This window comes from Drosophila mojavensis, unplaced genomic scaffold (assembly GCF_018153725.1).
Source record: "Drosophila mojavensis isolate 15081-1352.22 unplaced genomic scaffold, ASM1815372v1 contig_74, whole genome shotgun sequence".
NCBI classification, from domain to species: domain Eukaryota; kingdom Metazoa; phylum Arthropoda; class Insecta; order Diptera; family Drosophilidae; genus Drosophila; species Drosophila mojavensis.
The window spans coordinates 13,233,237-13,259,423 of record NW_025318899.1 but is presented as its reverse complement, the minus strand read 5'-3'; the positions used below and the strand labels follow the sequence as shown (position 1 = coordinate 13,259,423).

Genomic DNA, 26,187 nt, shown 5'->3' with positions numbered 1-26,187 from the left:
GCCGAAGCGCGAGAGCTTGGCGTCGTAGCAGGTTGCATCGAACTTGTTGCGTGTCGAACGCTGCCGCCACCTTGCGCGTCGCTGCCACTGCCTCTGCTTCTGCTGCTGCTGCTGCTGCTGCTGCTACTGCTGGTACTGCTGGTGCTAGTGCTGGTGATGTTGTTTTTGCTCTTTCTGCTCCCAATTACTTTTTGCATGCTACCTTGTGCCCCCACTTCACCTCAAACACTCATTTGGTCATTCGGCAGCGGCAGCGGCAACGCAATCGTCATCGTTGTGTTGACGTTGTTTTTGTTGTTGTTGCTGTTTGTTGCTGTTGTCGTTGTCGTTGTCATGCTTAATCCCTGTAGCGACAGCGGCGCCGTCGACGACGACGACGACTACGTCGACCCACAATAAGAGAGTGAGTATTGATGTGTTTGTGTTCATGCCTGATATGCTCCACGTCGAACCGGCCAGCCCCGCCCCCGCTGCCGATGCCGACGCCTACCAACACCGTTCGACCGCAAAGCGCTGGATTCATGTTTTTCACACAGAGCTTACAATGCGCGCAAGTACGCGTATGCATGTGTGTGTGCGTGTGTGTACGACTGAGTGCGAGTACGGGTGTGTGTGTGACAGTGTTTGAGTGAGTTTGAGTGTGTTCGTGTGTTTATGCACATTTGTACACATTAACATATCAAACCGAACACGAACGAACGTTCTCATTTTGCAAATTGACTTTAATATATATATATGTATGTATGTCCATATTTATTTATTTTTTTGTGTTCTCTTTGATTCCGTTCGGCGCTTTTGACTTTGGAGTAGGTTTTGCGTTTTAAATTTATTGATAATTGGGATAATTTATATAATTAATTATGCAAATAATACATTTTACCTAAAATTAATATTTTTAAAATTATTTATAGTTCTTATAATATGGGTACCCGAAAATATTTATTTAATAGTTGTCAATTAGCAAATTCTAAAATTAAATAAAGCTCGCTAATCGACAAAAAATCGCATGGATTAACAATTGGGAAGCTGTCAAAACTATTTAATCCAAATACAAAAAACCGCAGTCGAGCCGCTGCCGGCGTCGCGGACCGCACCGCAACAGCAACAACATCAATCAAGGCATTGGGAGGAGAGCAACACAAAAGCGCACACACAACAGCAGCAGCAGCAACAACAACGACAACAGCAGCAACAAGAGCGCAAACACCGCAAAATAATAAACCAGCTCGACAAGTCTAAATCACACTCATTAGCAAAAGCCCCCAAAAACAACGCACAGCAACAGCACCCGTCGCGTCGCTTAGCGTCGCCAGCCAGCGCTGCCGCTGCCTCGGCAAGCAATGGCAGCAGAACAAAAATCAAAACCACAGGCAAAAGCAACATATACCCAAACACACACACGCACACAAGCACAATCGTCAGCAACGACGTCGCTGCCGACGCAGCTCCCATCATATCTCAAATTGTTAAACGATGAGAACGAGATGAGAACCTAATAAGAAACCGAATACAAAAGATAAACACAAGCGTAAACATTTAAGTAACAAAATTGGCTTTTTGTTATGCGTAGAGTTTATCGCGGGGATGCCGGGCGGGAGCGCACGAACGAGTGAGAGCGTAATCAAGAGAGAGAGAGAGAGAGAGAGAGAGAGCCAAGGCAAGAGCGAGAACGAGTTTTTTTGTGTGTAGTGGTGTCTCAGAGAGAACCAAACTGACTGGCAGCACGGCAACATTGCTATGGGCAGCACGGCAACACTGAAATTGAGCGGCGCTCTTGAGCGCTCACAAGTAACGGCGCACGTGTATATGAATGTGTGTGTGTGCAATTGTTTTTTCAGTGGGACAGATTGCCAATTGATTGTTGTTGCTGTTGTTACTGCTGCCGCTGCCGCTGCTGCTGTTGCTGCTGGCGTCGCTGTCGTCGCGTTACGCTTTTTGTGCTTTTCATTTTTGTTTTTTTCTTTTTTTTGTTGTTTTGTATTTCTGCTTTACCGGCGGCGCTGCTGCTGGCATAAATGCTCTGCCGCTGCCTGCCCTACAAGTGCGATGGGGCGACGACGCACACATGTAAATGTGAGAGTGTGTGTGTGATATTGTGTATTTACATATGAACTGTCTGCGGCTGCAGCGAAGCGACGTCGCATTTCCATTTCCATATGTTGGCTGTGCTTTTGCTTGGCGTTGTTGTCGTTGTTGTTGTACTTGTTAATATATTTGTTAAATGAAATTCATTTCGGAATTACTGTTTACTCTGCCTCTGTCATTTCACCCCGCTCTTCCCACGGCGAATTGGTTGTATTTTTATATTTGTATGATATTTTTGCTGCAACTGTTACTCTATTTGTAACTGTATCTCTTACTGTGCCTGCCCATTGTATATGTTTATGTGTGTGTGTGTGTGTATCTGTGTGAGTTTATAATATTGCAACTGTTATGTCATTTTGCATGCATAAATTATGATGTTATGTGGCAAATGTAACGGAAGCACGTGTGCGAGTGTGTGTACGTGTGTAAAACATAATCGATACACTGCCTGTCATACTCTATCTCTCTCGCGCTCTGTGTCCCCCTCTTTCTGTGTGTGTGTGTGTGTAAACGGAAACCGTACGACAATCGCACATTTCCCAATAATTATATTTCCATACAACAGAATTTCAGCCTGACATTTGTGCGCTTGCCATGCCGCAATACCAACAATCATCATCATCACCATTCACATCCACACCCACATTCACATTCACATCATCATTATTATCATTATCTTCTTTATCATTCGCATTATCCTGCCACAATGCTCGTGTCCATGTCGCATGCCCCACTCATTATCTGTTTAACAGTGCCACATTAACAATGTTGCCTGGTCATGGATAGGCCAACCCTCTGACTGGATGACTGACAGACTGACTGGCTGCCTGGCTGCCTGATTGACTGATTGACTGAATGACTGAATGACTGACTGTTTGACTGCGTGCCGCCATATTGAGCCACACATACGCATAATCAACGGAAAGCCGTTGGGCCGGCCAATAAGTTTATTACTTGCCTCAATGCATTGGCCATCAATTCAGGATATGCATGTCTGCATGTATGTGTGTGCGTGTGTGTGTGAGTGTGTGTGTGTGGGCTGTATTTCGTGTATTTCGTTTCCTGCTCAAGGACTTCAACGCATATTCATATTGAATACGAGTTTATCGTACTGACAGCCACATAAATACACGAATGCCACAGCACACACACACACACACATACATGCATACACTTGCCACAGCACTTTGCTGTATTATTTATGAAATGCACATCATTGCCGTAACCTCAATTATGATTGCCATTCGGCAATGTATCCGTTAACAAACTAAAGCCTGCGATGCTATAATATACGATTACATGGCGTATGCGTAATATTGCCCATATAGAGTATGTAGCTATATGCATACATAGCTATAAATAATATCTCTTAATATCTGTATATGTGTACAATAATTGGTGTAAGATTATGCATATAAATAATCAAAGGCAATCATTTCATTCGTCTGTTGGCCTTTTATTTGTTTTTATTTGTTTTTTTTTTTTATACCCTGAACCCATTGAAAATGGAAAATCAGGGTATAATGGTTTTGCGAAAAGTATGTAACAGAATGAGTAGAATATCAGCTTAGAGGGTTCAAAGTATCTCCCAGTCAAAGTATCGCAGTCTCGACTGGAAACTTTTACTTGTTCTATTTATTTTACACTTACAATATATGTATTATATATTTTTAAAATTACGTTTTTTACATTTTTTATATTTATTATTAAATAGGTTCATAAAAGAAAAAGACTTACAAAAGTGATATAATCTGATATGCAGTCAAAGTGGGTCGGCGCTATTTTTTTTTTTTTTTTTTTTTTATTTTTTAGATTTTATTGTAATATATTTAAAATTGAATTTATAAATAGTATAAATATTTATAGCATTCTAAAAATTTTATTTAAGCAATATTTATATTTTATCTTTTTATATTAATTATTATTAAGATAGTTTAGCTTATTATTATTTGTACATATTTTATTGGAATTATATTTTTTAAAGTCGTCTCCCGACTTTCAGGACACGGTAAATAATTTTTAATGTAGAAATAAAATTAAAATCATATATAGGAACTATACACATTAACGTTTTTAGGGTCTGCCAACCAAATAAATGCTAATGGCCAAAACAAATAGCCACTGGAAGCAAATCGAGCCATCCATCGATGCCATCGCTTCGATCGCTGGCAGATCTTTTTTGAAGTGGAGGTAAATGGCTCCGTTTATCCATTTTCTAAATGCGTACACAGATGTAAACACATGAAATCGATGGGATGGATGTAAGATGAATACTCCCGCAAGTTTACCGTTGCACGTTATCGGAATACCAGAGTCTTCATGGTCCGCTGAAGGACTTCTGCGAAATCTTTGGTAGGTGCAAAACGTACCAATTGTACGTGTGTCTCTATAACAACTTTTTGCGGAGGCACTATAGTTTGGTAGTTCAATTGGCCAATTGCTCAATGCCTAAAGTAGAAAAAACAAAACGCAAATAGTTTAAATCAATTTACATAGTGAATATAATTATTTGTTTGCTTACATCAGTATTTACAGCCCAGCCGACTCCAAGACATTTTGTGAATGGTTTTGTTCTCGTCATGGCAATCGGTATATATTCAAGTTTCCCTTTAATGGGTAGTGTATCTTCATCAGCGAAGGCCAGTCCAATATTGTAGGTTGATGCGCCACGTTTATACAGGCCATGCCATCTTAAAGTTGCGATTGCCAGTACTTTGGATGTTGTAGTTATGCCTTGCAGGCACGTAGCCCCTACTACACCCAGTACATCCTCTGCTTTTCTTCTGCACAGTATAATTTCCGAATATCAGAATACAGATTCTCCCCAGATACACACACATACCCTTCTATACATTCGGCAGTTGTGAGAAGAACACGATTATGAATAAGAGCCGCCTCACATAGGTATCCACTGCCAGCCAATTTAGACTCGTTTTTGCGGATACGTATTGAGCTCAAATATGGAAATTCCTCAATGGTGACAATTCTGGTTTCTTGGGCTTCGGCTTTAAAGAATAAAGGAAATGAAAAATGGTAAGTCGAAGACTGCTCAAGTCAAGACTACTCGATTAGGAGATCCTTTAAGCCGGGCCATCAACTGATATTCCAATCAGAATAACACTCAAAGCACAATGACTTATATAGGGTATATATCGATATAATCCATAGTCGAGCAATCTCGACATATTTATACATGTGCACTTGGGTTTGTTAGGGCTTACCTCTGTTCATCAGTAAAAAGAGATAAAATAGGCCGATATTAATTATTAAAATGGCTAACGAGACCATGATAATAGATTTGTGAAAACAAAGAGATACCAAAATTTTGAAAAAATCAACAAATTATAAAAATCAAAAAAAGAGGCCAACTGGCTTAGGTCACACACTAAACGGTTTTCAAAAACAACAAATTGTAGCTAATTTTAAATTTCTATGACTCTAAAAGCAAAGTATGTAGACTCAAGGTCCCATTTAAATGGGATTTTATTGAAATAAACTCGATCTGCAAGTGTAGAGATATTTGCAATATGCTTTTTTATTAAATGTATAATTTGATAAACCTTTTTTTATACCCTGAACCCATTGAAAATGGGAAATCAGGGTATAATGGTTTTGTGAAAAGTATGTAACAAGCAGAACGAATCATCGCAGACCCCAACGTTCGTTTTTTTCAGTTCGGCTGTTCATTTGAATAGTTCCGGTACCAGTCATAGACTCATAGTTCTTTGAGCTAGTCATTTAAGATATATAAGAGCTATTAGCTGGACTTTAGAATTGAAATTCCTATATCTATAAACTATAACATATTTAACATGTTATTTATCTCAGCTGCATTCATAAATCTTTCAGTCACACTAATTTGGCTATCTTCGCTTGATTTAGTTCACACATTTTCCAATCAAATGAGATCAAATTATAACCAAATTGACAATCAAATTCATATATTAATATACATATATGTATGTATATACAGCGTAAATCAAGGTAATCCCAGCAACTGCCTAGATGCTAATTCATTTCAATTAAAATCAAATGCAATGGAAATATGACAAAAATCATATTGCGCATACGACAGGTGGGCCACACTGAAATAGTTGTTATGCAATTTATTGGCTAGACAATCAACAAATTGTTATTTGCTCAACTGGCATTGCATTTTAATTGAGTTATTGTTGAGTTAAACACGCTTACAATTACCCAATGCATTGCCCTAAGCAACAGCAATAAGCAGGAGTCGAGGCAGAAGCTGAAGAAGCTGTTGCAAATGTCTGTGCAACAATGCAAGGCATGCAACGAGTGTGTAAATGACGCACTATGCCACATCCTTGTTGTTGTAGCACACACACACACACAAACTCACTTAATGCGTCATTATTAGCACAACACACACACACACACACATACAGGTCAACCATTATGACCACTTGCTGTGAGCTCATCGTCGTGCACTCGTGTTGACATACTTCTGCCAACAGTTGATCTTGTGGCCAACCGCAGGCATGCGGATTTAATCCATAAAGGATACGCACAAACACAAGCCAACATAACCAAACAGACGCACTCTTTACGCATGTAGAAGTGTGTGTATGTGTGTGTGTGTGCCAGTGTGCGTGTCTGTGTGTGTTAGCTTGTGAAATTTTAAGCACGTCCGTTTTGGTCTCTAACGAGTTACGTTTCACTCTTCACTCTGCTGCTCTGAATCTCTTCACTTGACTCCACTCTTCTCTCCCCCTCACACTCCATCACTCTTTACAGTTTACTCCTCGGCAGCTCTCTGCCATTGTTGCTGTTGTTATTGTTGCTGCTGCTGTCATTTCGTCTCGCCTGAAAGTAGGCAACGAAATCTGTTCAACAATTTGCAGCCTACATATAAAGACCACACATACACACACACACACACAGAGAGACACGCACACACGCACACGCACTCTTAAGCCTTTGTATTAGTTTACAAATCACACGTAATAACAATTGACACGGGCACGCCCACTTGTGTTGAGCACACGCCCACTCGGAGCTGAGGCGACATTTGTTTTGGCTTTTTGGGTTAATTAAAATATATGCACACACACACACGCTTACACACAGCTGCAATTAGATGAGGCATAAAATGTGGTCAGCAGCTGCTGCGAGTGTGAGCGTGTGTGTGCTTAACTGTAAACATTGCAAATTCTCTTTATGCATTAAATGCATTTTTAATTTCATTTTATTTTGCCAATGAAAATGATTAACGCTTGCTGCACACGCCTCCATCTCTATCTCCCTCTCTCTCACTGTCTCCCCCTTCATAAGTGTTGAATAAATAAATTAAAATCAAAATAAAAAAAGGCGCAGCTGCATTTTAACATGCGCATTATTACAATTAAAATTAATTTAATAATAAATTTCAAAATAATTACAATGCACTCGCTTAAATAAACGTTTGTTCGCTCTCGCAAATACACTGAAAAAAAAAAAAACATAAAAAAATAATAATATACAATGCAATGTATGCAAATACAAATATCTCAATCATTCATTGTATACATATGTTCATATACACTATAGTTCTCGATATATGCATATGTATATGTTCTATAGCAATACATACACACATACATATTTGTATACCTATCCAATTGCCAATCTGATGAAAGGTAAAATGCCAATAGTTTGAATCGCTTTTATAGTTAGCTGCGAGTCCTTTAGTTAATATATAAAGCTTGTCATAAGGTATTATATTTTGTCTCTTGTTTGCTATAATTATTATGTATTTGGGAATACAGTAGTTATTATAATAGTCTCGCTTCAACTTCCATGAAATCTCAATATTTTCTATTGGAACTTTCTCATTTTGTGCAGGATATATTTCTTTTTAAAGAATATATAAAACAAAAATTATTGACAGGAGATCCTAATAGATAGGGTTATAGGCTATATAAGAATATTACGGTATTTACAGCAATATAGCAGTAAAACCAAACAAAATAGCTTTCGCTTACTATTGGGTATTTTGTCTCATTTTCGGTATTTTATTTAGTATCTTTAAGCCTTTGTTCTTATAATAGTCAAGAGACAAATAGAGTTACCAATGAAACGTAAATAAATCCTCCCTCTTGAAATATTAGCTTATATTGTATAAATGCTTATCCACATAATATGAGCTTAAGTTCTATAAGTTATTTCAAGTGTATATTTAAACTTGTATAGGGTATCTACTACGTAGAGCATTAAGCATTCGCTTATGCTCCACTTACAGTTTTTATGGCATATCACAATGCAACATTTTCACCGCATTTTCCACAACATTTTCACAAATATAACACATATACACTTCATTCTCTCTCCTCTTCTCTACCTCTCTCTCTCTCTCTCTCTCTCTCTCTGTGCCTCTCTCTCCCGCACACGCTCTCTCTATCCTTTGTTTTTTGTTAATTTGTATGGAAAATCACTTTTTGCGAAAAATCCATTTAAAAATTACGCTGTTTTTATAAGGTAACAATGCATACAACAATTTACACACGCGCTCGTTGCAAATTTGCATAACATTTGCCCGGGCAACAGCACACCCACACACATGCATATATGTATATGTATATATGCAAAGGATGTTACACTCACACTCACACACACACACACACACATCTCGTTTGCCCAAGCGTATAAATTCACATAATAAGTCTGCGTCTCTCTGAATGCTGCGGCTGATGATGATGCGACGTGCTGCTGGTTGTTGTTGTTGCTGTCTCTCTGTCTCTGTCGCTGTCTCTGTTGCTGTCTCTGTTGCTGTTGTTGCTGTTAACAGAGTTGATGCGCAACAACAACAACAACAATGGCTCGAATCAACGATATCCTGCCACCACCCACATATTGTATGCTTGCTGTTAGCTGTTGATTGAAGCTGTTTGGAGTATTGTTCGGGTGCATATGGCATGTGGTGTGGCTGAAGGAGCGAGAGAGAGTGAGAGAGATAAAGAGAGACAGAGGTGTTCACACTGTAATGGGCAGTGTAATGACATGTGCACAGCGTGGCGCCGACCGCCATCTACATCACAACGTGCCCCAATAGTCGGTTAGCCGGCTGCGGTTTCAAATATTGCAAAATTGTAAATGCTTAACTACTCTTCTTCTTCTTGTTGATTGCTGCTGTTGCAAGTGTCACATGTGCCGCCGCCGCTGCCGCCAATGCTGCTGCTGCTGCTGCTGTTTTGTTGCAAATTACGGGCTATAAATTAAAATAACACATTCGGTAAATGCGTAATCAAAGGGTTGCTCGGCTGGGCGCCGTATTTCCCCCTTTTGTTCGTTCATTTGTTTGTTTATTTGTAGCTCGGCTTATTTTGATAATAAATTAAATAAATAAACTAGCTAAATGAAAAGAGCCATTTACCACTGCAGACACGAATAAGTTAATTAACGTGGAAAGAGCTGCAATTATAAACTGAAATATCAATAAATAAAGGAGTGAATAGAGATAGCTCTCTCTCACTCTCGATCGCTAAACTGGCAGAGTGCTGATATTTTAGCATATACATATTTTTACTCTTCAGTGATTTCTATTGCTCATCTTTTCACTCTAGTTGCATCTGATCTTCAGTATTCAATCTGCTTCGCTCTCTACTACTCTTTCTTCGTCGTTTCTTACTTTTGTCTTATCTTATCTCAGAAGCTGATGCTCGCATTTGCCGTAAGTCTATCTGTGCCTCTTACTCTCCCACTCTTTCTCTCTCACTCTCTTTCCCACTCTCTCTCCCTCTCCTCTCTCTCTCTCTCTCACTCTCTCTCGTTCAGCTACAAATCTCCTTTTTCGTTAACTCTGTAATTCTGGTCTGCTCATCAATAATTTCTGATATCTAATATCTCTAAGGCTATCTATCTATCTAGCTCTCTATTATATTTTTCTTCCTCTTCCTCTTTCTATATCCGAATACTCTTCCCTTCTTTTTTTTTCATCTGCTCTCTGTCTCACTTCTCTACTATTCCATCTCACTATTCCATCTTGCTCATTATTTTATGTCTTCCACTCATATATCGTAGAAGTTTATTTGATCACAATCGTCTTTGAATCTTAATCATCCTTTAACTTTATTCTCTTGCCTTCTTCATTTCTGCTCTGTCTCTCTCTCTCTCCCTTTCTCTTTTACAGTTTATAAGTTTTTCTACTTGCTGCTCTATCACTCTCTTAATCCCTATTGCTCTATTTAATCCAAGCTCAATCTATTTCTACGCCATCGTATCATCGTATCGCCTTTCAATGCGATTCTCATTAAAGGCTAAAGCGCCTTATCCTTAGCCACCCATTGTTAGCAGATTGCAGTCAAGCAGCCAAGTAGTCAGGCATCTTTATCGATCAGTTGCAGCAATTAATAATTAACAGTTTCGGCCTCGGCTCTCAGTTGCAAATTCAACTAACTTAGGTTCGCAGGCCAACTTTAAGCAGACAATGAGCGGAGGCAGCGTACTCAGGCAGGCAGAGCTACAATAGACTACGGCGAACTATACGCTGCTGGCGGCGTTCATTGGTTTTCGTTTCATGTTTTGTTGTCGGCGAAATTGCGTTGAATGTTACCTGCCATTTGGCGAGGTGGCTGCATGCAACGACGGAGCAGGAGCAGCAGCAGGGGCAGAAGCAGTAGGAGGCATGCAACATGGAGTCGAGCCGCACATTAAGTAAATGCCTGCCTCTATGTACAGGGCTATGTGGCAGGCATATGAAAGGCAACGTTAAGCCAACAGACAACATGGGCTAAAGGTGCTCGCAGTGCTCGTTGCTCGCTATCCTCGCATTGCTCGCTGAGCCCGGTGTTCCTTTGGCGTTTATTTGTTGCCAGTTTGGTTTGTTTGCCTGCCTGATTCAGCTAGAGCTGGATCCTTGTTGCAGCAGCCTGCCATCCACCACAACAGAAGCAACTTTTCCATTAAATCTTCTGTCCATTTGTCGGCGACGTCTCGTCTCGTTGGCACCCTCTCTCTCCCACTGTCTCTCTTTATCTCTCTCTCTCTCTCTCTCTTTCTGTCTCTGTGTGTGTTTTGCCTTTAACTGTGCTGTCTGCCGTTTGGCATTGTCATTGTCTAGACTCTCGTCTCTAGTTTTTGCCACTGGTCTGGCCCGAGCTGCGTATGCGCAATATTTGGCCATGGCAAACTTAAAATAATCATACGCACCGTTGTGCAATATACAAAAATCTCTCAATTCTTTATGTTCGGCTTTTTGTTTTTTGCTTTGCATCGAGTTCAAAGTGCAGCATGTGTCCACTGAATCACTCAAATGGCTAGCATGCTAAAGAGCATAGCTATAGCTCCTTTGTGTTTATATTTATATTTGTATTTGTATTCGTGTTTGTCAATAAATAAAACGAGCTGGCGCTGTTGTCCTTGCTGTCCTCTCTGTGCTCGGCTCGCTATCCTGTGTCCTGCCGTATTTGTTGACATGTAATTGCAACTAAATATTTTAAATTGCTTTAAAATAAAGCGTTGGCACCCCACTTCCCACTCCCCACCCCCCACCCCCCACTCCCCACTCTGCCGCTGTCTCCGCTCAGAGGTTATGCAAATGACAAAGTTGCCTCGTTGCTGGATGCATCCTTCGTGCTCACAGTTGCGGCGGCTGCCAGCCTGCACCGTTTGAGTAAATAACATACATAAAACTCGTATTTGTACACAGCATACGTGTAAACACAGAGCCAGCACAGGGGGCAGGACGAACGATGAGTTGGGCTCCACCAACAGCAACAGCAAGAGGAGCAACAGCAGCGAGCATCATGCAATTTCTGTTTGCATTTTACATTCAGCTGCGTGTTGCTATTGAAATACCTGTGGGTGAGTGTGCCAGTGTGTGTGTGTGTGTGTGTGGGTATTGAATGTGTTTTTGCGAGTGTGTGCAAATGCTTTTATCAACGGCATGCGTTCAACAACAAATATTCAATGCAGCTTAACTAAACTATCGACTAACAAATGCTCTGCAATTGATTCTCAATTGAACTTAATGAATAGAAAAATTTTGTAAGAAATCGTTATATTTATTGCAGGGCATATGGGTACTTGACAACTTGGCAGTTGAAAATACTCGACTAGGCTGTAGACTTATTAAATTATGGCTTGTGTGTTGATTAACAATCTGATTTATTTATTCGGCCAATTATTTAGTTTGTAAGTCAATCAATTCATCAAGTAGTTATTCATGCCAAAGTCACTTAAACAGAATCCTCAATCGGTCAATCAGCTTAGTCTATCAATCACTCAACAATTTAGATCATTATACATTTAAGCAGCTCCTTAAGAAGCTCAAACATGTAATTAAATTGCCTACAAATCAACCACCTGATTAGTTGGCAAGTCCATCAATCAAGCAGTCGAAAATCAATGAGTCTGGCACTCAGTTACTTAGGTCAGTCAATCACTCAGCGATTCATTTCAACAGTCTCTTCTACAGCTTTTTAATTGTGTCAATTTAATTTGTAAATTGTTTACATCCCCGATTGCTCAATCAATCAGTCAACCACTGAGCAATTTAGTTCCTCAATCAGCTAAGCTGGTCAGTCAATCATCCACCCCATCATTCAGTCAGTCGACAAATAAATCTACTCAGCCATTCAACCAGTCAGTCAGTAAGTTTGCTTTATTTTAATATTCAATTAGACTATTATAGGTAGTCAAGCGATTAGTCAATCAATCAACAAATTTAGTGATAATCCATTAATAATCAATAGCAGTAGACTTTAATTTATTTCACCCCATCAGTCAGTCGCCTTGTCAATCAGTGAAAAGCAGTTGACATCTATGACAATTTCAGACTAATATCTTTCATCATTACTAACTACACTGGTAACCGACTTGTCTTTTCAAATGCTCTATTTAATATTGTTTACATCAGTCAGTCAATTTAATGTGCCTGAAGCAATTGAGAGTTGCGTAAAAGTTCTCAATGACAATCGAAAGCTAACCGCCCCACAAGAAAACCCAGAGTCATGCAAGAGCGTTGAGAAATACGTGTGAATGAGTGACAGTATTAGACAGCGATTAATTATAGTCGAATGCACATATTTAGTAGTTGATTTGCTTATTTATTTATGCGCTATTTATGCTTAATTGATGTCAGCTATTCGAGTTGGCGAAGGCACTTGCCAAGCAGCCAAGTTGCTCAGTTGCTCAGTTGCCGAGTTGTCGCTGTAATTAACACCGAAACACCCAGTGAACATGTCGGCAGTCACTTAAAGCGAAGCCAAGACCTTCAATCATCAATCAGTCAAGTAATCAATCATTCAATTGCATACTCTTTTTTTTTCATCATGCATGTCTGGCCTGCTTGGGGGGGAAAACTTGTTTAGCTCGACGACAATGCACAGTGGGGCAGAGATAGCAAAGCACTTGCACATTTTTTAGTGAGGGTAAAAAAATTCCCGAATATATATAATATAATTCAGAAGCTTATAGATATTGGAAGTTAAAAATATGACCCGTATCTGAAGCTATCAACATTTAGAAGTATTCTAAATTAAAACTTTTTTTAATTCAAAAATTTTATAAAAAATTTTGAAAAAAGACTTATAAGGGTATCTAATTGTACTAATTCTTTCCTTTTAGAAAATCCCTTAAATATTAAAAAAATATTTGATTGTCAATTTACTGCTCTAGATTCTCCTATTTTAAGAAACGCATTCAATTACTAAATTTCTTCAAACTCTCTAAATATTTTGTAATAGACTTTCGCAAGCTAACAAGTCTTGCTCCACTGTGCGCCAACAACGGCATTGGCCACATTCTTCAGCTAACTCGATGCGCAGGCTGTGAGAATATGCAACGGCGAATTCGTTTAAGTCATAAATAGTTACACTCAGTGACAGTTAAACCTGTGCATGTGTGTGTGTGTGTGTGCTTTCGTATGTATGCAAACCGGGTATGCACAGCCAACACACATCCTAAGCAACTTTGGCCGATGATTTGAAATAGGGCGAAAGCTGGAAGAAAAGAAAAACTGTTGCTGGCTTAATTAATTAGGCGCGTGCGCTAATTGCCGAGTGTCCTGTTTGTTGTTGTTGTTGTTGTTGTTCTTGGTGTTTGCAATTAGCCTTAACATGCGCTTTGGCGCCTGCGCGCACAGAAACCAGTTCGCCAAACGCAGTGAAAGCAAGTGCGAATGAAATAGCAAACAGCTGGAGTGAATGAGAAAGGTGAAAACCCAAAGAGAGAGAGAGAGAGAAAGAGGGCCAGAGCTGGTTAGCTCATATGCTTTGACATTTATCAGCGCTCAATGGCATAAAATTAATTAACAAAATTAATAAAACATTTTTATACAACAACAACAAGACGTCAAAGTCGAGCAGCAGGCAAAAAATATTAATTAACTCAAATACTTACGGTGGCTGCTGCCGCGAATACTTCAGTAGCCCAAGTAGCCCAAGTAGCAGCAGCAGCAGCTATAGCAACCAGATCCTCCGATCTTCATCCTCCGACTGCACGAGTCGTGCGTTATACAATAATTAAGTTTTCAGCACCTGCGTGCGCGCTGACTTCGAGCTGCAGCAGCTGCTGCTGTTGCTGTTGCCTAAACAGCGCCTGCGCCACGGCCATGTGCAGCAGCTGCAACAGGAGCGCTGTGCGGGTTTGGGCGCCAGTTGTAGTTGGACGTTATGGATAGTTGGATAACATCTTATATCATCTATGTATAATGTTTAAGCATTTATTTTAATCATTTGCTAGTTATTAGCCTTAGCTAAAATAAACAAAACATATATATTTATTTATTTATTATATAATACACTTAACATACAATTAAAACTAAATTAGTACTGAGAGCTGGCACCTTCGGCTTGAGTAACATTTATACATATGCATTGCTCCCTCTTCTGTTCTCATCTAGGCCCACTCGCCCCCTCGCCCCCTCGCTGCGCTCCTGTTGCCTTATCCACAAAAACTGTCGCTTGATCAGCTTGCTTTGCCACTGTTGGCGCATGTTTGGGCCATTTTACAAGCATAGCCAGTTTCAAATTACATTCCTGCTGCCACAGACTCCCAGGTCTCCCTTCGCCACGTCTCTCCCTCTCTCTCGCTCACACTCTCCGTGTTGCCTCGCTCTGTTTGTGAGCAGCCAAACAACTTCAGCACTGGCTGCGTGTGCGTCTGTTGACGTGTTGTTGCACATGCGCATTAACCCGGCCACAAATTGTAATTACCACAACGCATTACAACATAATTCCCAATTGAGTCCTGTGCTGCTCTTCGGTTTTCTTCTTTCGGGTGTGAATTTAATGATACGTGGGCTCCCGAAGAAAGTTCGGCCCAATTGCCATGACCAAGTGAAGGGCTCCAGCCATGGAGCATGCACAGTGGACGATGGAACGCGCCGATCTTTTGGTAATAACATAATAGCCCAAAAATATTGTATTGCCATTGGAATTCAATTAGCAGACGGCACTTAACTCATATGAAGGGACCGCCAATCGCATGCCGCTGCCCCTCCTGCTACTGCTCCTGCTGCTTCTCCTGCTGCCGTTGCCACTTTGAGGTCAATAGTTTTTTGCAAATTGCTGTTTGTTGTTTGTCGTTTTTGAGCAACCGGCTCAGGTTCAATCCAGACCCAGTCCGAGCACCAGTGCCACTGCCAGACCCTGTCCCTGTCCCTGTCCCTGTTCCTGCACTTGACCAGTTTAGAAGTGTCCTCGCCCTCTCTCTTTCTCTCACTCTGTCGGCTGTTGCACGTGCATTCGACCAGTTTGGTCAGCTCTAGACAAATTGCTTGCTCCACGTCCACAACTGGGCTCGAATACCAGTAGATGGCATCAGGTGTCGAGTGTTTTGTCAGCAATATTTGCGTTTGGCCTCACTAAACGGCAATGAGCTCTGCTCTGAGGCTCAATAGATGCGAGCACCATTGTCAAAATAAATGGAATCCGGTTAAGTTCGTTTGCTCTCTAGCCCAAAAGCTGATCAGAAGACCGGTGAAAAGTCGCAGAGCCAAAGTTTTGGCTTGCTGACGACCTATTTAATGCTCTGCAAAGTTGATCCCATTAGCGGAAAATTTTTTACTAAAGAATACTTAAAAAGTTTGCAGTAAGAATAAACAGAATTCTAAAGAATGCATATAAAGACTTTTATATAATGCTCAAAAGCTAGCTAAAAAGACTTGCAGCAGCAACGATTAGACCTAAGGTACTTAAAGTTATCCAAGCGCAATAGCGCCTTACTTTCATATTGTGCCTTACTATGTGATTCTCACAAGGCATAAATTTCGATCAAATAAGCTATTGGAATTTTAGCTTTTATATAATTAAAATTGTATATATTAAAGTATGTGGATAATATATAAAGAATAGTAGCACTCAGCATTAGCCCAAATAATTATCCTAAATCTCCGATCTAGTTCATCCACATGAAACTCTATCTCTGTGAGCCAATCTAACGCTCCAATTTCTAACATCTGAGCAAAAGAAAAAAGACCAACTCAGGGTAAAGGCTCAGCGTGGAGGATGCCAGTCGAGGCAACCTCTTGGCTAGCTGTGACCAGTTTCGTTGACTGTGGGAGTTTTATTTGGACAAACTTGACCCAGGTCTAGGCAGAGGCAGAGGCTGAGGCTGAAGCTGAGGCTGAGGCAGAGCCACTATTAGTGGCAGACTCTTGGACTTGGCCTACGTTTAGTTGAGTACTGAAGTCTGAAACTCGTTTCAATTAAAATTCTTCGTGCAGGCAGCGACAGCAGAAAGAAAGAATGGGAAAAAGAAGCGAGCCACAAAAGCGGCAGCCAAAAGACAAATTAAAGTGGATTATGAGCAGAGCGATTGTACATATAAATAAACACACAAATATATATATATAAATATGTATATATGTATATATGTGTATATATATATATATATAAGGTGCATGCATGTACATGCATATGTATATCTCTGGTATCTTTTGTATCTTTTGTGCATGGCCAGAACGAGGCGCTGCAGTTAGCTTTGCCTCTTCACAAGTTGCGTGCGCGTGTGTGTGTGTAAGTGTGTATGTGTGTATCTGTGGCATTTAAGTAAATTTTGCAGAAATTGGTGCAAAAGACAAAGAAAAAGCACATAAAAATAATAACAGACGCAATCTGACGTCGTCGCCGGGCCAATGACTAAATGACTGACTAAGTGCCAAAGGGTTACCCAAGGGAGGGGAAATGGAGCGAGGGACTCGGAACAGTTGGTAGAGCTCAGCTGAACTGAACTGAGCCGAGCTGAGCTGAGCCTCGTTCGGTCTCTCCTTCTGTCTCTAAATGCGAAATCGAAACGAAAAATCGAGAGGCAAAAATATAAAATACGAGTGCGGTCGTCGTCGCCGTCGTCGTCGTCGTCGCTCATTATAAATTTTTTTTTTTTTAATCGGCAGTGCAGCAAAAAACATCAAAGATCCGTCGACATGGACTTGGTCTTGGACTTGGACTCAGAGTTGGCGTTGAGGTTGGATCCTGCAGCAAGTTTAAATATTTAAAACAAAGTCTTGAGCTCTTGCGGCCTGGCATGGCTTTAGGCCTTCTGCATCTCCTCCTCCTCCTTCTCGTTCTCCTTCCCCTTTTCAGCCAACTGCAGCTTCATCTTCGTCTTCGTCTCCGTTTTGTGACTGGTACGACATTCCAGGCAGGCGCGCGCGTTCCACCTTCGCCTTGTGCACAGGGCCGCATCCTCCATAATTTTTTTTGTTGTTTTTTATATACATATATGTATATATATATATGTTTATTTTTTGGACCTGTCTGTGCTTAGCTCTTTGAGTCTGTCCTGTCGGTCCGCGTTTCGGTCTCGGTCTCGGTTTCGGTTTCGGTCTGGGTCTGTCTGGGTATCTGGCAACTGTTCGTATTTCACCTGGCACTGTCGCTCAGTCATTAAATGCCCTCAAAATGCAAACAACAACACAACAACAACAACAACAATTGCCAGTCGAGGACAAGCTCACGCACATATTATATGTATATACATGTTGTTTCATTTCATTTCATTTTTTTATTATTTATTTAATATTATTATTTAATACAAATTTTGACAGTGATCTTCCCTTTTGTTCGCTCTTCAACTGTCGACTGACAGCTGTTGACAGAATGAGATGCAAAGCGCAACAAAAAACGGTAGAGTAAGAGAGAGAGAGAGAGGCAGATAGACAACCATACTCAACATGCAACTCATGCCACATTGTATTATATCCATCAAACAGATGCACAACAACAAACAACGAGCAACAAACAACAAACATTTGGCTATTCAGCACAACACTTCAACAGCTAAAGGAATCCGTTTTGTACATCAGTCAAACTGAAGTGGAAATCGATTTGCTGAGCACAAAATAATAATTAAGAATGAATAACGAATTGCTGTAAATACCAGTCGGATAAAAAGAGCTAGCTTGATGATCTCTACGATCTTTGAAGGTCGTAAGAGCTCTGTAACTAAAATGGTATGAAGTGAAATGAAATATAATGGTATGAAACGAAATTCAATTTAATCTACATGCAACTTTATATGATATTGAAAACTTACATTTAATATATATTAACTGTATGTTTTATTTATTTATTTATTTTTTTTTTTAATTTTAATTTTTTATACAGATATTTAAATTTAGAATTATTTTGTTTTCTTTGGTTTTTATTTTTTGTTGAATTTTTTGAATTTATAGAATCATCAGCCTATAGCAATATATTTCCATTTGACCAATATACCCTGTCAATAACAATAGCTGTAAGGCATATTAGCTGCTGCTGCTAACACGTTTCACACGCTCGGCGCATCTCCTTTTACGTCTCTTTGCTCACATATCACAAATCATTCAATCTGTGCTTATTAAATGTTAAGATCCGTGTCTGATGCACATTTTGTGCGTTGTTTCTGAGCTTTTGTATCTGTGCATTTGTATCTTTGGTTGCTGTTGTTATTGTTGCTGTTGTTGCAATTTACATGCCACAGCACTGTGGACAACTGCTGCAAAAATTGTGCTGGAGCACAGGAAGCAGCTGCTCGAAATTCTTGGAAATGCGCATTCGCTGCGTTTATTTTGTTGGTTTTGTTTTCCTTTTTTTTCCGTGCAAGAACAACAACAACAACTTCTTGCATTTGTGTAGATGTGTGTGTATACTTAAACAGCCACCGTCAACGTTTGCAAAATATAATTTAATAAATTTAAATGAGACACACAAAAGACAGCAGCAGCAGCAACCAGAACAACAACTACAACAACAAGAGCAACAACAACAACATCATTAGAAGCCACTGCCAAAACTGTGCTCGTCCAGAGCTCTGGGGTCAATAGTATCCATGGAATTCAATGCTTTTTGCATTTGGCCAAGAGCTAAGGCCAAGTCGCAAGAAGTTGCTGCTGGCCAGCCACATACTCTCCCTCTCTCTCCTTCTCGCTTGTTCTCTCTCTCTCTCTCTCTCTCTCTGTCACTATCTCTATTACACTGTGTGTCTATGCAGCGAAATGCTCTCATGGGCACACAAGGAAGCGCATTTTTAAATGCCAAAACAAATGGAAAAATTAAAGCCAACGAACGAGGCAACAAACGCAACGTAAACCTGAACGGGGCACAGATCGGTGTTTGAGTCGGCGGCTCGGTGCGGGATGGGCCGTGCTGGAAGGGGGGGGGACAGCCTCTTGGCTGTTGGCTGTAAAAATGCATCTAAGCTGCTTTGCTTTTTTGCCAACTTTTACCAACTGGTTTGTGGCATTGCCAGCTCCTCCCTCCCGGCCCACTTGCGATTCCCAGATTTTTGCAACTCCACGGCAGCCGCAACACTTTTATTATATGCCTTCATCTAATAAGCCAAGCGAGGCGAAGGCAACGAGCTGCTGTTGCTCTTGCTGCTGCTCGTTGCTGCTGCTGCTGCTGCTGCTGTTGCTGTTGCTGTTGCTGTTGCTGTGTCTATTGAGCTATCCGTGTCCAATTGCAAAGCCCAGATACATACACATGTTGCTCTTCGTTGTTGTCGTCGTCGTCGTCGTCGTCGTCGTCGTCGTCGTCCGTTGGGTTCATTGGTTCTGCTCGTATCGAGTGCGATGATCACCAAACATGATCATTCAGCTTGGCTTTTTAACGCCAAATAAAATAAATCAAATTCCACTGCGGTCGTCGACTAGAAGTTCAGCTCTAAGCACAGTGAGGCCTAGGAAATGCCGGACACCTTCCTACACACACACACACACACACACACACATAGTCGGTCATAAAATGCATCTATTAGTTGTAAATGTTCGAGTTGGGGGCCAACTGGTATCTGCAATTGTCTCTTATAGGGCTTTGCAATTATTTTGACTCTGTTTAGGCAGTTGACTCAGCTCTTTGACCTGCCACAACTAACACCCAGACCCAGGACTCCATCAACTCGGTCTATGCTGAATGCAGCAGCCAAGCAAAACCCAAAAAACCAAAAAACTAAACAGAGCCAAGAGTAAAATCGAACTAAACCGCAGAGCGCAACATGTTAAGCCAGAGATTAAATTCAAATAAATCGACATGCTCGCCTGGAAATGAAAACATTCACAGAGCAAGCGACAACAATAACAATAACAACAACAACAACAGCAGCGACAAAGCAAAATGAGAAATAAATTATTTGTGGTGGTAAGCATAGCTGAACGTGCTAATACCCTGTAAAATCTAAGCTGAGCTTATAGAAATAAGTTTAGAACTCATATATAATAAATTTTAAGATAGGAGCAGTTCGACTAAGACAATGTTTTATTTTGCGAATAATTTGGATAACTTCCTTGACAACTTATAATCAACATAATACTAGATTATTTTTTAAATGATAAAGGATGTGAGCTAAAAAGTGGATAAAGGAATGTAATCAAAACAAACTGAAACCCGAATCAAGCATAGGTAATCGAACATATGAATATGACTCGAAATGTGAAGATCAAAGAAAAAATATAGATAAACAAATTATAAATAATCAAAGTTTCCTTAATAGTGTTTAAGTGTTAGAAACCATTATAAATGTAATTAACACTGAAAAAAATATGTAAACTGTTATTTAAATCATCTCAATCAATATATACAATTTAACATAAACAATGGATTTGTATAAAAATATAATTACAGGTGCAAGTATTTTCTTATAGAATTTCTAGAAATATATAAAATATAAAATAAAATAAATATTTTCTATTTTATAAGTATAAGCATTCTCTTATGCTCTACCAGTCTTCCAACACAGTTTCAGCTTAATTTACGATTCGAATTCTACTTACTTAATCCACTCTAAGTATTCCCGCTGCATTGACTATTTCTGTAGAGCCATCGGAGCCAGAGCAAATCGCTGGGAGCCACAGTTGGCAGGCAGCGACGTTGTCGAGTTAGCCTAAAAGCTGGTTGGGATTTGCGTGGCTTTAGCCAGGGATCGCCGTCTTGTTGGCGTTGCGGTTGGAGGCGATATGGGGCGAGGTGGGGAGCAAGAAAGAGTTTGAGGCACAGATCGCAGCGGTCGCAGGGCGCAGCCAATTTGCGAATATTTTCATTTCAATTGCGCGCATTCTGCCAGGATGAGCTCGACTGGCTGCCTGGTCTGCCTGCCCTGCCCTGCCCTGCCCTGCCCTGCCCTGCCCTGGCCTGGCTTGCCATGTGTCTGCATCTGGGTTTGCGTTTGCGTTTGCGGCCATTGACACAGGTCACACACGGCAAAGGCAAGGCCAGAGCCACAGCCACATCCACATCCACAGCCACAGCAACAGTTCTTGAGCTGATACGCAGACCAAACGTCATTTGGTTGCATGATCTATGCCCAAGTTTTGCCGCTCACCTGTGCTACCTTTGCTGAGCTGATCCTCTAGCTGGAGCTGGAGCTCGAGCTGAAGCTGAAGCTGAAGCCAGGGCTATCATTAGTGGCTGCCTCGGGGCCCGAGAAGAGTCCGCTCTGTCGTTCTGTTACCAGATACCGCCAATGGCTTTTGTTTTTATATGCATCATCGCCTTTTGTTTGCGAAAAACTTTCTTAAATTCTTGAGCTGCTGTCGACGGCGACGGCGACGGCGACGGTGACGCCGACTGCGCTGCCAGCGCAGACTAGTTTCGTATCTTAAAGATGAAATAAAAATTATTTACGATCGTTTTGTCAGCCAGAACTGGACGCAGACAGCGAGGACTGAGACAGTGGCCTGGCCAGTGGCCACCTTCACCTTCTCTCTCTCTCTCTCTCTCTGTCTCTCGCTCTTCTTCTGTCTCTCTCTCCATAGGCTATCGCACTTGTTGTTGCTGCTGCTGCTGCTGCTGTTGCTGCTGTTCTCAACTTTGTTGTATTTCACGCTCATCAAACAACCAGCGACAACTGTTGCAACTGCCTCTGGCTGATGCCGTCCGTCCGTCTGTCCATCCGTCGGTACGTCTCTGGTCTCTGGTCTGGTTCGCTTTGCGTGCCGCTCGGTTAATCGGCTATGAACAGTTATCGGACTGGTTTTATTGGGTAGCATTTGTTATGTGTAGCGGCTGCCTTGGCTTCGTTGGCTGCCGCTGCGACTCTGCTGCCTGCGGTTGCCGTTGCCGTTGTCGTTGTCGTTGTGGTTGTGGTTGCGCCTTCTGCGGCTCGCACTGGCCGGCTATTTATATTGGAATTAGTGCGCTTTGTGGCGATAAGCGTTGTGCGTTTTATAAGCGTGTTCACTTGGAAATTTAGATAGGAGCTGTGAAACCGTTTCCCATGTCAAAAAGTATCTTTCTCAATGCCTCGGCTGACCACAGCGGGCCAAAAATTGCTCAAATATCTCGAGTTTCAACTTTAATTCGTTTGCGAATTGCTAATAAACAGTTAGTTTTATCGATTTATTAAAGCAGGCCAAAGTTATCGATAATAAATGACAATCGAATGAATTGATTTGATTTTGATAATGGGTCAACTTCTTGATTTCGGTGGGTAATCAATTGAACAATTAAAATGTAAACACGAAACTGAATACATTACTTAAATACCCTTTAATTTATCTACTCTGTTTGTGCAGTATAGATATCCTTTACATTTCACATGCGATACAATTTAATTAATACTTACAGGGTATAATTTCATTATATTGAAACGAGGAAGTGATGGTAGGCAGCTGACGTCTAGTCTAACTAACCACAAATGATTACAGGGTATTAGTTCGTCAATTAATATACTGCATATGCATATTGAAGCAGTAATTTCGCATATTTCTCAAATATTGCAAATCTTAAAGCCACTTAAGAGCTTAATTTGAAAGCGATTCGAGTTCTAATCGGGCTCTGCTGCTAACCTGGCCATAATCAATTTTCACATCACAAGCTCAACTCTCACATCCACAAATCCTCTATATTAGCTTCAATTGCCATATGTCCACTAAAAATGAATATCAATTTGTAGCCTGATTCTAGCTGGTGCCAGGAAAATTATTCACTTGCAACTAAGTTGGGCGAGCGATGGCGCCTGCTTCGCACAGCCAGGTGGCTTACACCTGTGCCACCTGTGCTGGCGACAATGCCGAACTGGCCTTGGCTTTGTTTTCGTTTTTATGTATGTGTGTGTGTGTGTGTGTGTGTGTGTGCGTGGCTGTGTGTAATGCCACCTCCTGTGCCCATGTACTTGGCACAGCTTTTCCTACTCGAAGGCAGCAGGCAACAAGGACTTTTCTACGTCGCCTACGTTTGGCTCGGTGCGTGGAGGGTTTTTTGGCCTTTGTGAGCGCTTTTAGAATGTTATTTGGTAGTTCAGTTTGCCGGTGCATTTACTATCAACACACACACACTCACACAGACTGTTTGACTGGCTGGCAGGTTTTTGTATTTATGGGTCGAGGCTACTCGCACAGAGCCGAAGGTTGGCGCTGAGTGGGCGGGGCAGCAGCCACATAGCCTCCAGCCACGTTTGAGTGTGCGTTAGTGCGTCTCTGTGTATGTGTATATGTGTGTGTGTTGTTGCTTAGCTCTTCCCAATTAAAAGAGGGACTCGCGAAGGCTAACGCCGCGTCGCTGCTGAAGGTTAAGAAATGTGCTTGGCCCTCTTAAGCATTTAGATTTTGCCTATACATTTTATGCTATTAATACACATATATATGAGAGTCTATTCATATATAAATCTAATTCGATGACGTCATTAACGTGCTATGACGTAACTAGCTGTTGCCCACACACAGACAAACTTTGAGACTCACAGCTCAAACGAATTTGCCTTTGTCAAAGGCGCCTACAATTGGCATTTATAACGCCCACACACACACCCACACATACACATACTCCTACTCACATATTCACACAAAGTAAACGTTGTGACCCTTAGACACATAAATAGCAGCTGTCTCTGGCACCAGTGTTGCCAGTTTAGCCTATTTCAGGCTATTGAAATTGAGTAAGGGATGGAGTATGCACTATGCAGAAGACCTATTCCTTAAGAGAACCGATCGTTTGTCTGTCTGTGTATCTGTCTCTCAGTCTGTCTCTCTGTTTATCTCAGAGTTTTTCTGTTTGCTTAGAAAGAGCAAGGGACGGTTAAGAACTACAGAATATCATTTAATATCAATGTGTATGCAGCAATATTCATTTGAGAGAGCAGCAGAGAGTTCCCATTGGTCATTTAAAGCTCGATTGCAATGATCTCTACCTGGCGCCGGGCATAACATTTGAGCGCGACCTAGGCTCTGAGTGAAAGTCGCCCTATATAAAGGGCATCAGCTGCAGCATTTCTTCAGTTGCCCAGGCCTGGTGGGGGTCAGTCGTGCAGTCCAGTAAAGTGAAGTGAAGTGTGTATACATATTCAATGATCGTTCGAGGCAGCATTAAAGACTTGGAGGAAATAATTGCAGGAAATACTTGGAGAAAATACTTGAAGGAAATTCTTAGAGGAAATTCTTAGAGGCAATACTTGTAGAAAATAGTTGGAGCAAAATACTTAGCGAAAATACTTAGAGGTAATACTTAGAGGAATATGTTGATGACTTACGTTGAAAAAATATATAAGGGAATAACTTAGAGGAAATACTTAGAAGAAACATTTAGAGGAAATCTGAAAAGGAAAAACTTAGAGTAAGTACTGAAATGAAATACTTAGTGAAAATACTTAGAAGAAATACTAGCTCACATGTTACTTTTGTCGGTTGTTTTGGCTACTTTTGTGATGTTTTCTTCCATTTTATCATCTCGCTCGATATTTCAGCATTTTTTTAAAAACATTTTAGCCTGATTTTACCTGCTTTCAACCACAAGCCAACTTATTTTGAAGCTCAACAGCTGGCAACACTGCCTGACACCCCGCTGGCTTTGTTGCCTCCTTCTTTTTTGCCACTCGTTTTGTCGTTTGTTTTACTTTTTACATTTCTGTTGCATACTCTGTGGCGCTCGGAAATCAATTGCTGTGGGCGCCAGCTAAGGTCAAAGGTAGCGCATCGGAATTGTAATGTAATTGACATTTTGCAAAGCGACGTCAACGTTTTCAATTAATTAGCTCATCATATCAGAGAGACAGAGAGATTGAAAGTGGCTGATAGAGTGAGATAGAATGTCTAGCAATTTTATATTTATTTGATTGTGCTGCAAATGCTTAATTGATGGCACAACTTAGGACAACTCGCCTTGTCTTTTATGTAATAATCAATAAATGATTTAAGTCTAAATTAAATTATTCGTTTTATATGTTTTAAGGGCTTCCACTGTCACGCGCAGCCTGTCGCCAGTTACTCTACCTTTTTGACCCATCCGCTTCCTTGACGAGGCGCGCAATAAAAGCCACACGCATTCATTTGCCTCACCTCTTGTGTGTGTGTGTGTGTGTGTGTGTGTGTGTGTGTGTGTGTGTGTGGGCCCATTCCATTCAGTGCCAATGTCTACTGACTGTTTTTTATTCCCTTGAAATAATGCTCGCTCGCTCGCACGCTTTAAACGCGACACAAATTGCCAACGTTTTTGCATCCTTTGCCATATTTCTTGCTTGCCTGTCTCAGTGTGTGTGTGTGCACAGTCTTGTATGTAGCTATGCTTGAAACATAATTACATATTGTGCGCTGTCACTTTTGGCGCTCCGCGTTGGCATCCTACTCCAACCCTCAGAGCAGATACTCCCACCACAGAGTATTTCACCTTCTGCTGCTGTTTGTCATTCGTTAAATGTATGTATGTATACATTTATACATACATATATACATATGTATATAGAAATTTATATATTTAT

At 40.9% G+C, this 26,187-nt stretch overlaps 1 protein-coding gene and 1 long non-coding RNA gene across 3 annotated transcripts in view; one reads left to right on the top strand and one right to left on the bottom strand.

Moving 5' to 3' along the window:
* Window positions 1-18,554, top strand: part of LOC122757560 — a 44,608-nt gene extending 26,054 nt beyond the window's left edge. The window contains exons 1-3 of one of the 2 annotated variants that reach the window (XR_006357634.1): window positions 17,821-17,993; window positions 18,071-18,149; window positions 18,236-18,554. This is a non-coding gene — a long non-coding RNA (uncharacterized LOC122757560). Of the gene's footprint in view, window positions 1-17,820; window positions 17,994-18,070; window positions 18,150-18,235 lie in introns of those variants that run through there. The other variant, XR_006357635.1, reaches the window with a different exon arrangement.
* On the bottom strand, window positions 4,025-5,513 carry LOC26528511. The gene is made up of 4 exons (XM_015162397.3): window positions 5,307-5,513; window positions 4,928-5,090; window positions 4,607-4,868; window positions 4,025-4,533 (listed from the first exon to the last, which is right to left on the bottom strand). The coding sequence occupies exons 1-4, from the start codon at window positions 5,371-5,373 to the stop codon at window positions 4,159-4,161; spliced, it is 867 nt and encodes a 288-aa protein (XP_015017883.1). The 5' UTR covers window positions 5,374-5,513; the 3' UTR covers window positions 4,025-4,158.
* Window positions 18,555-26,187: the final 7,633 nt, after the last annotated feature.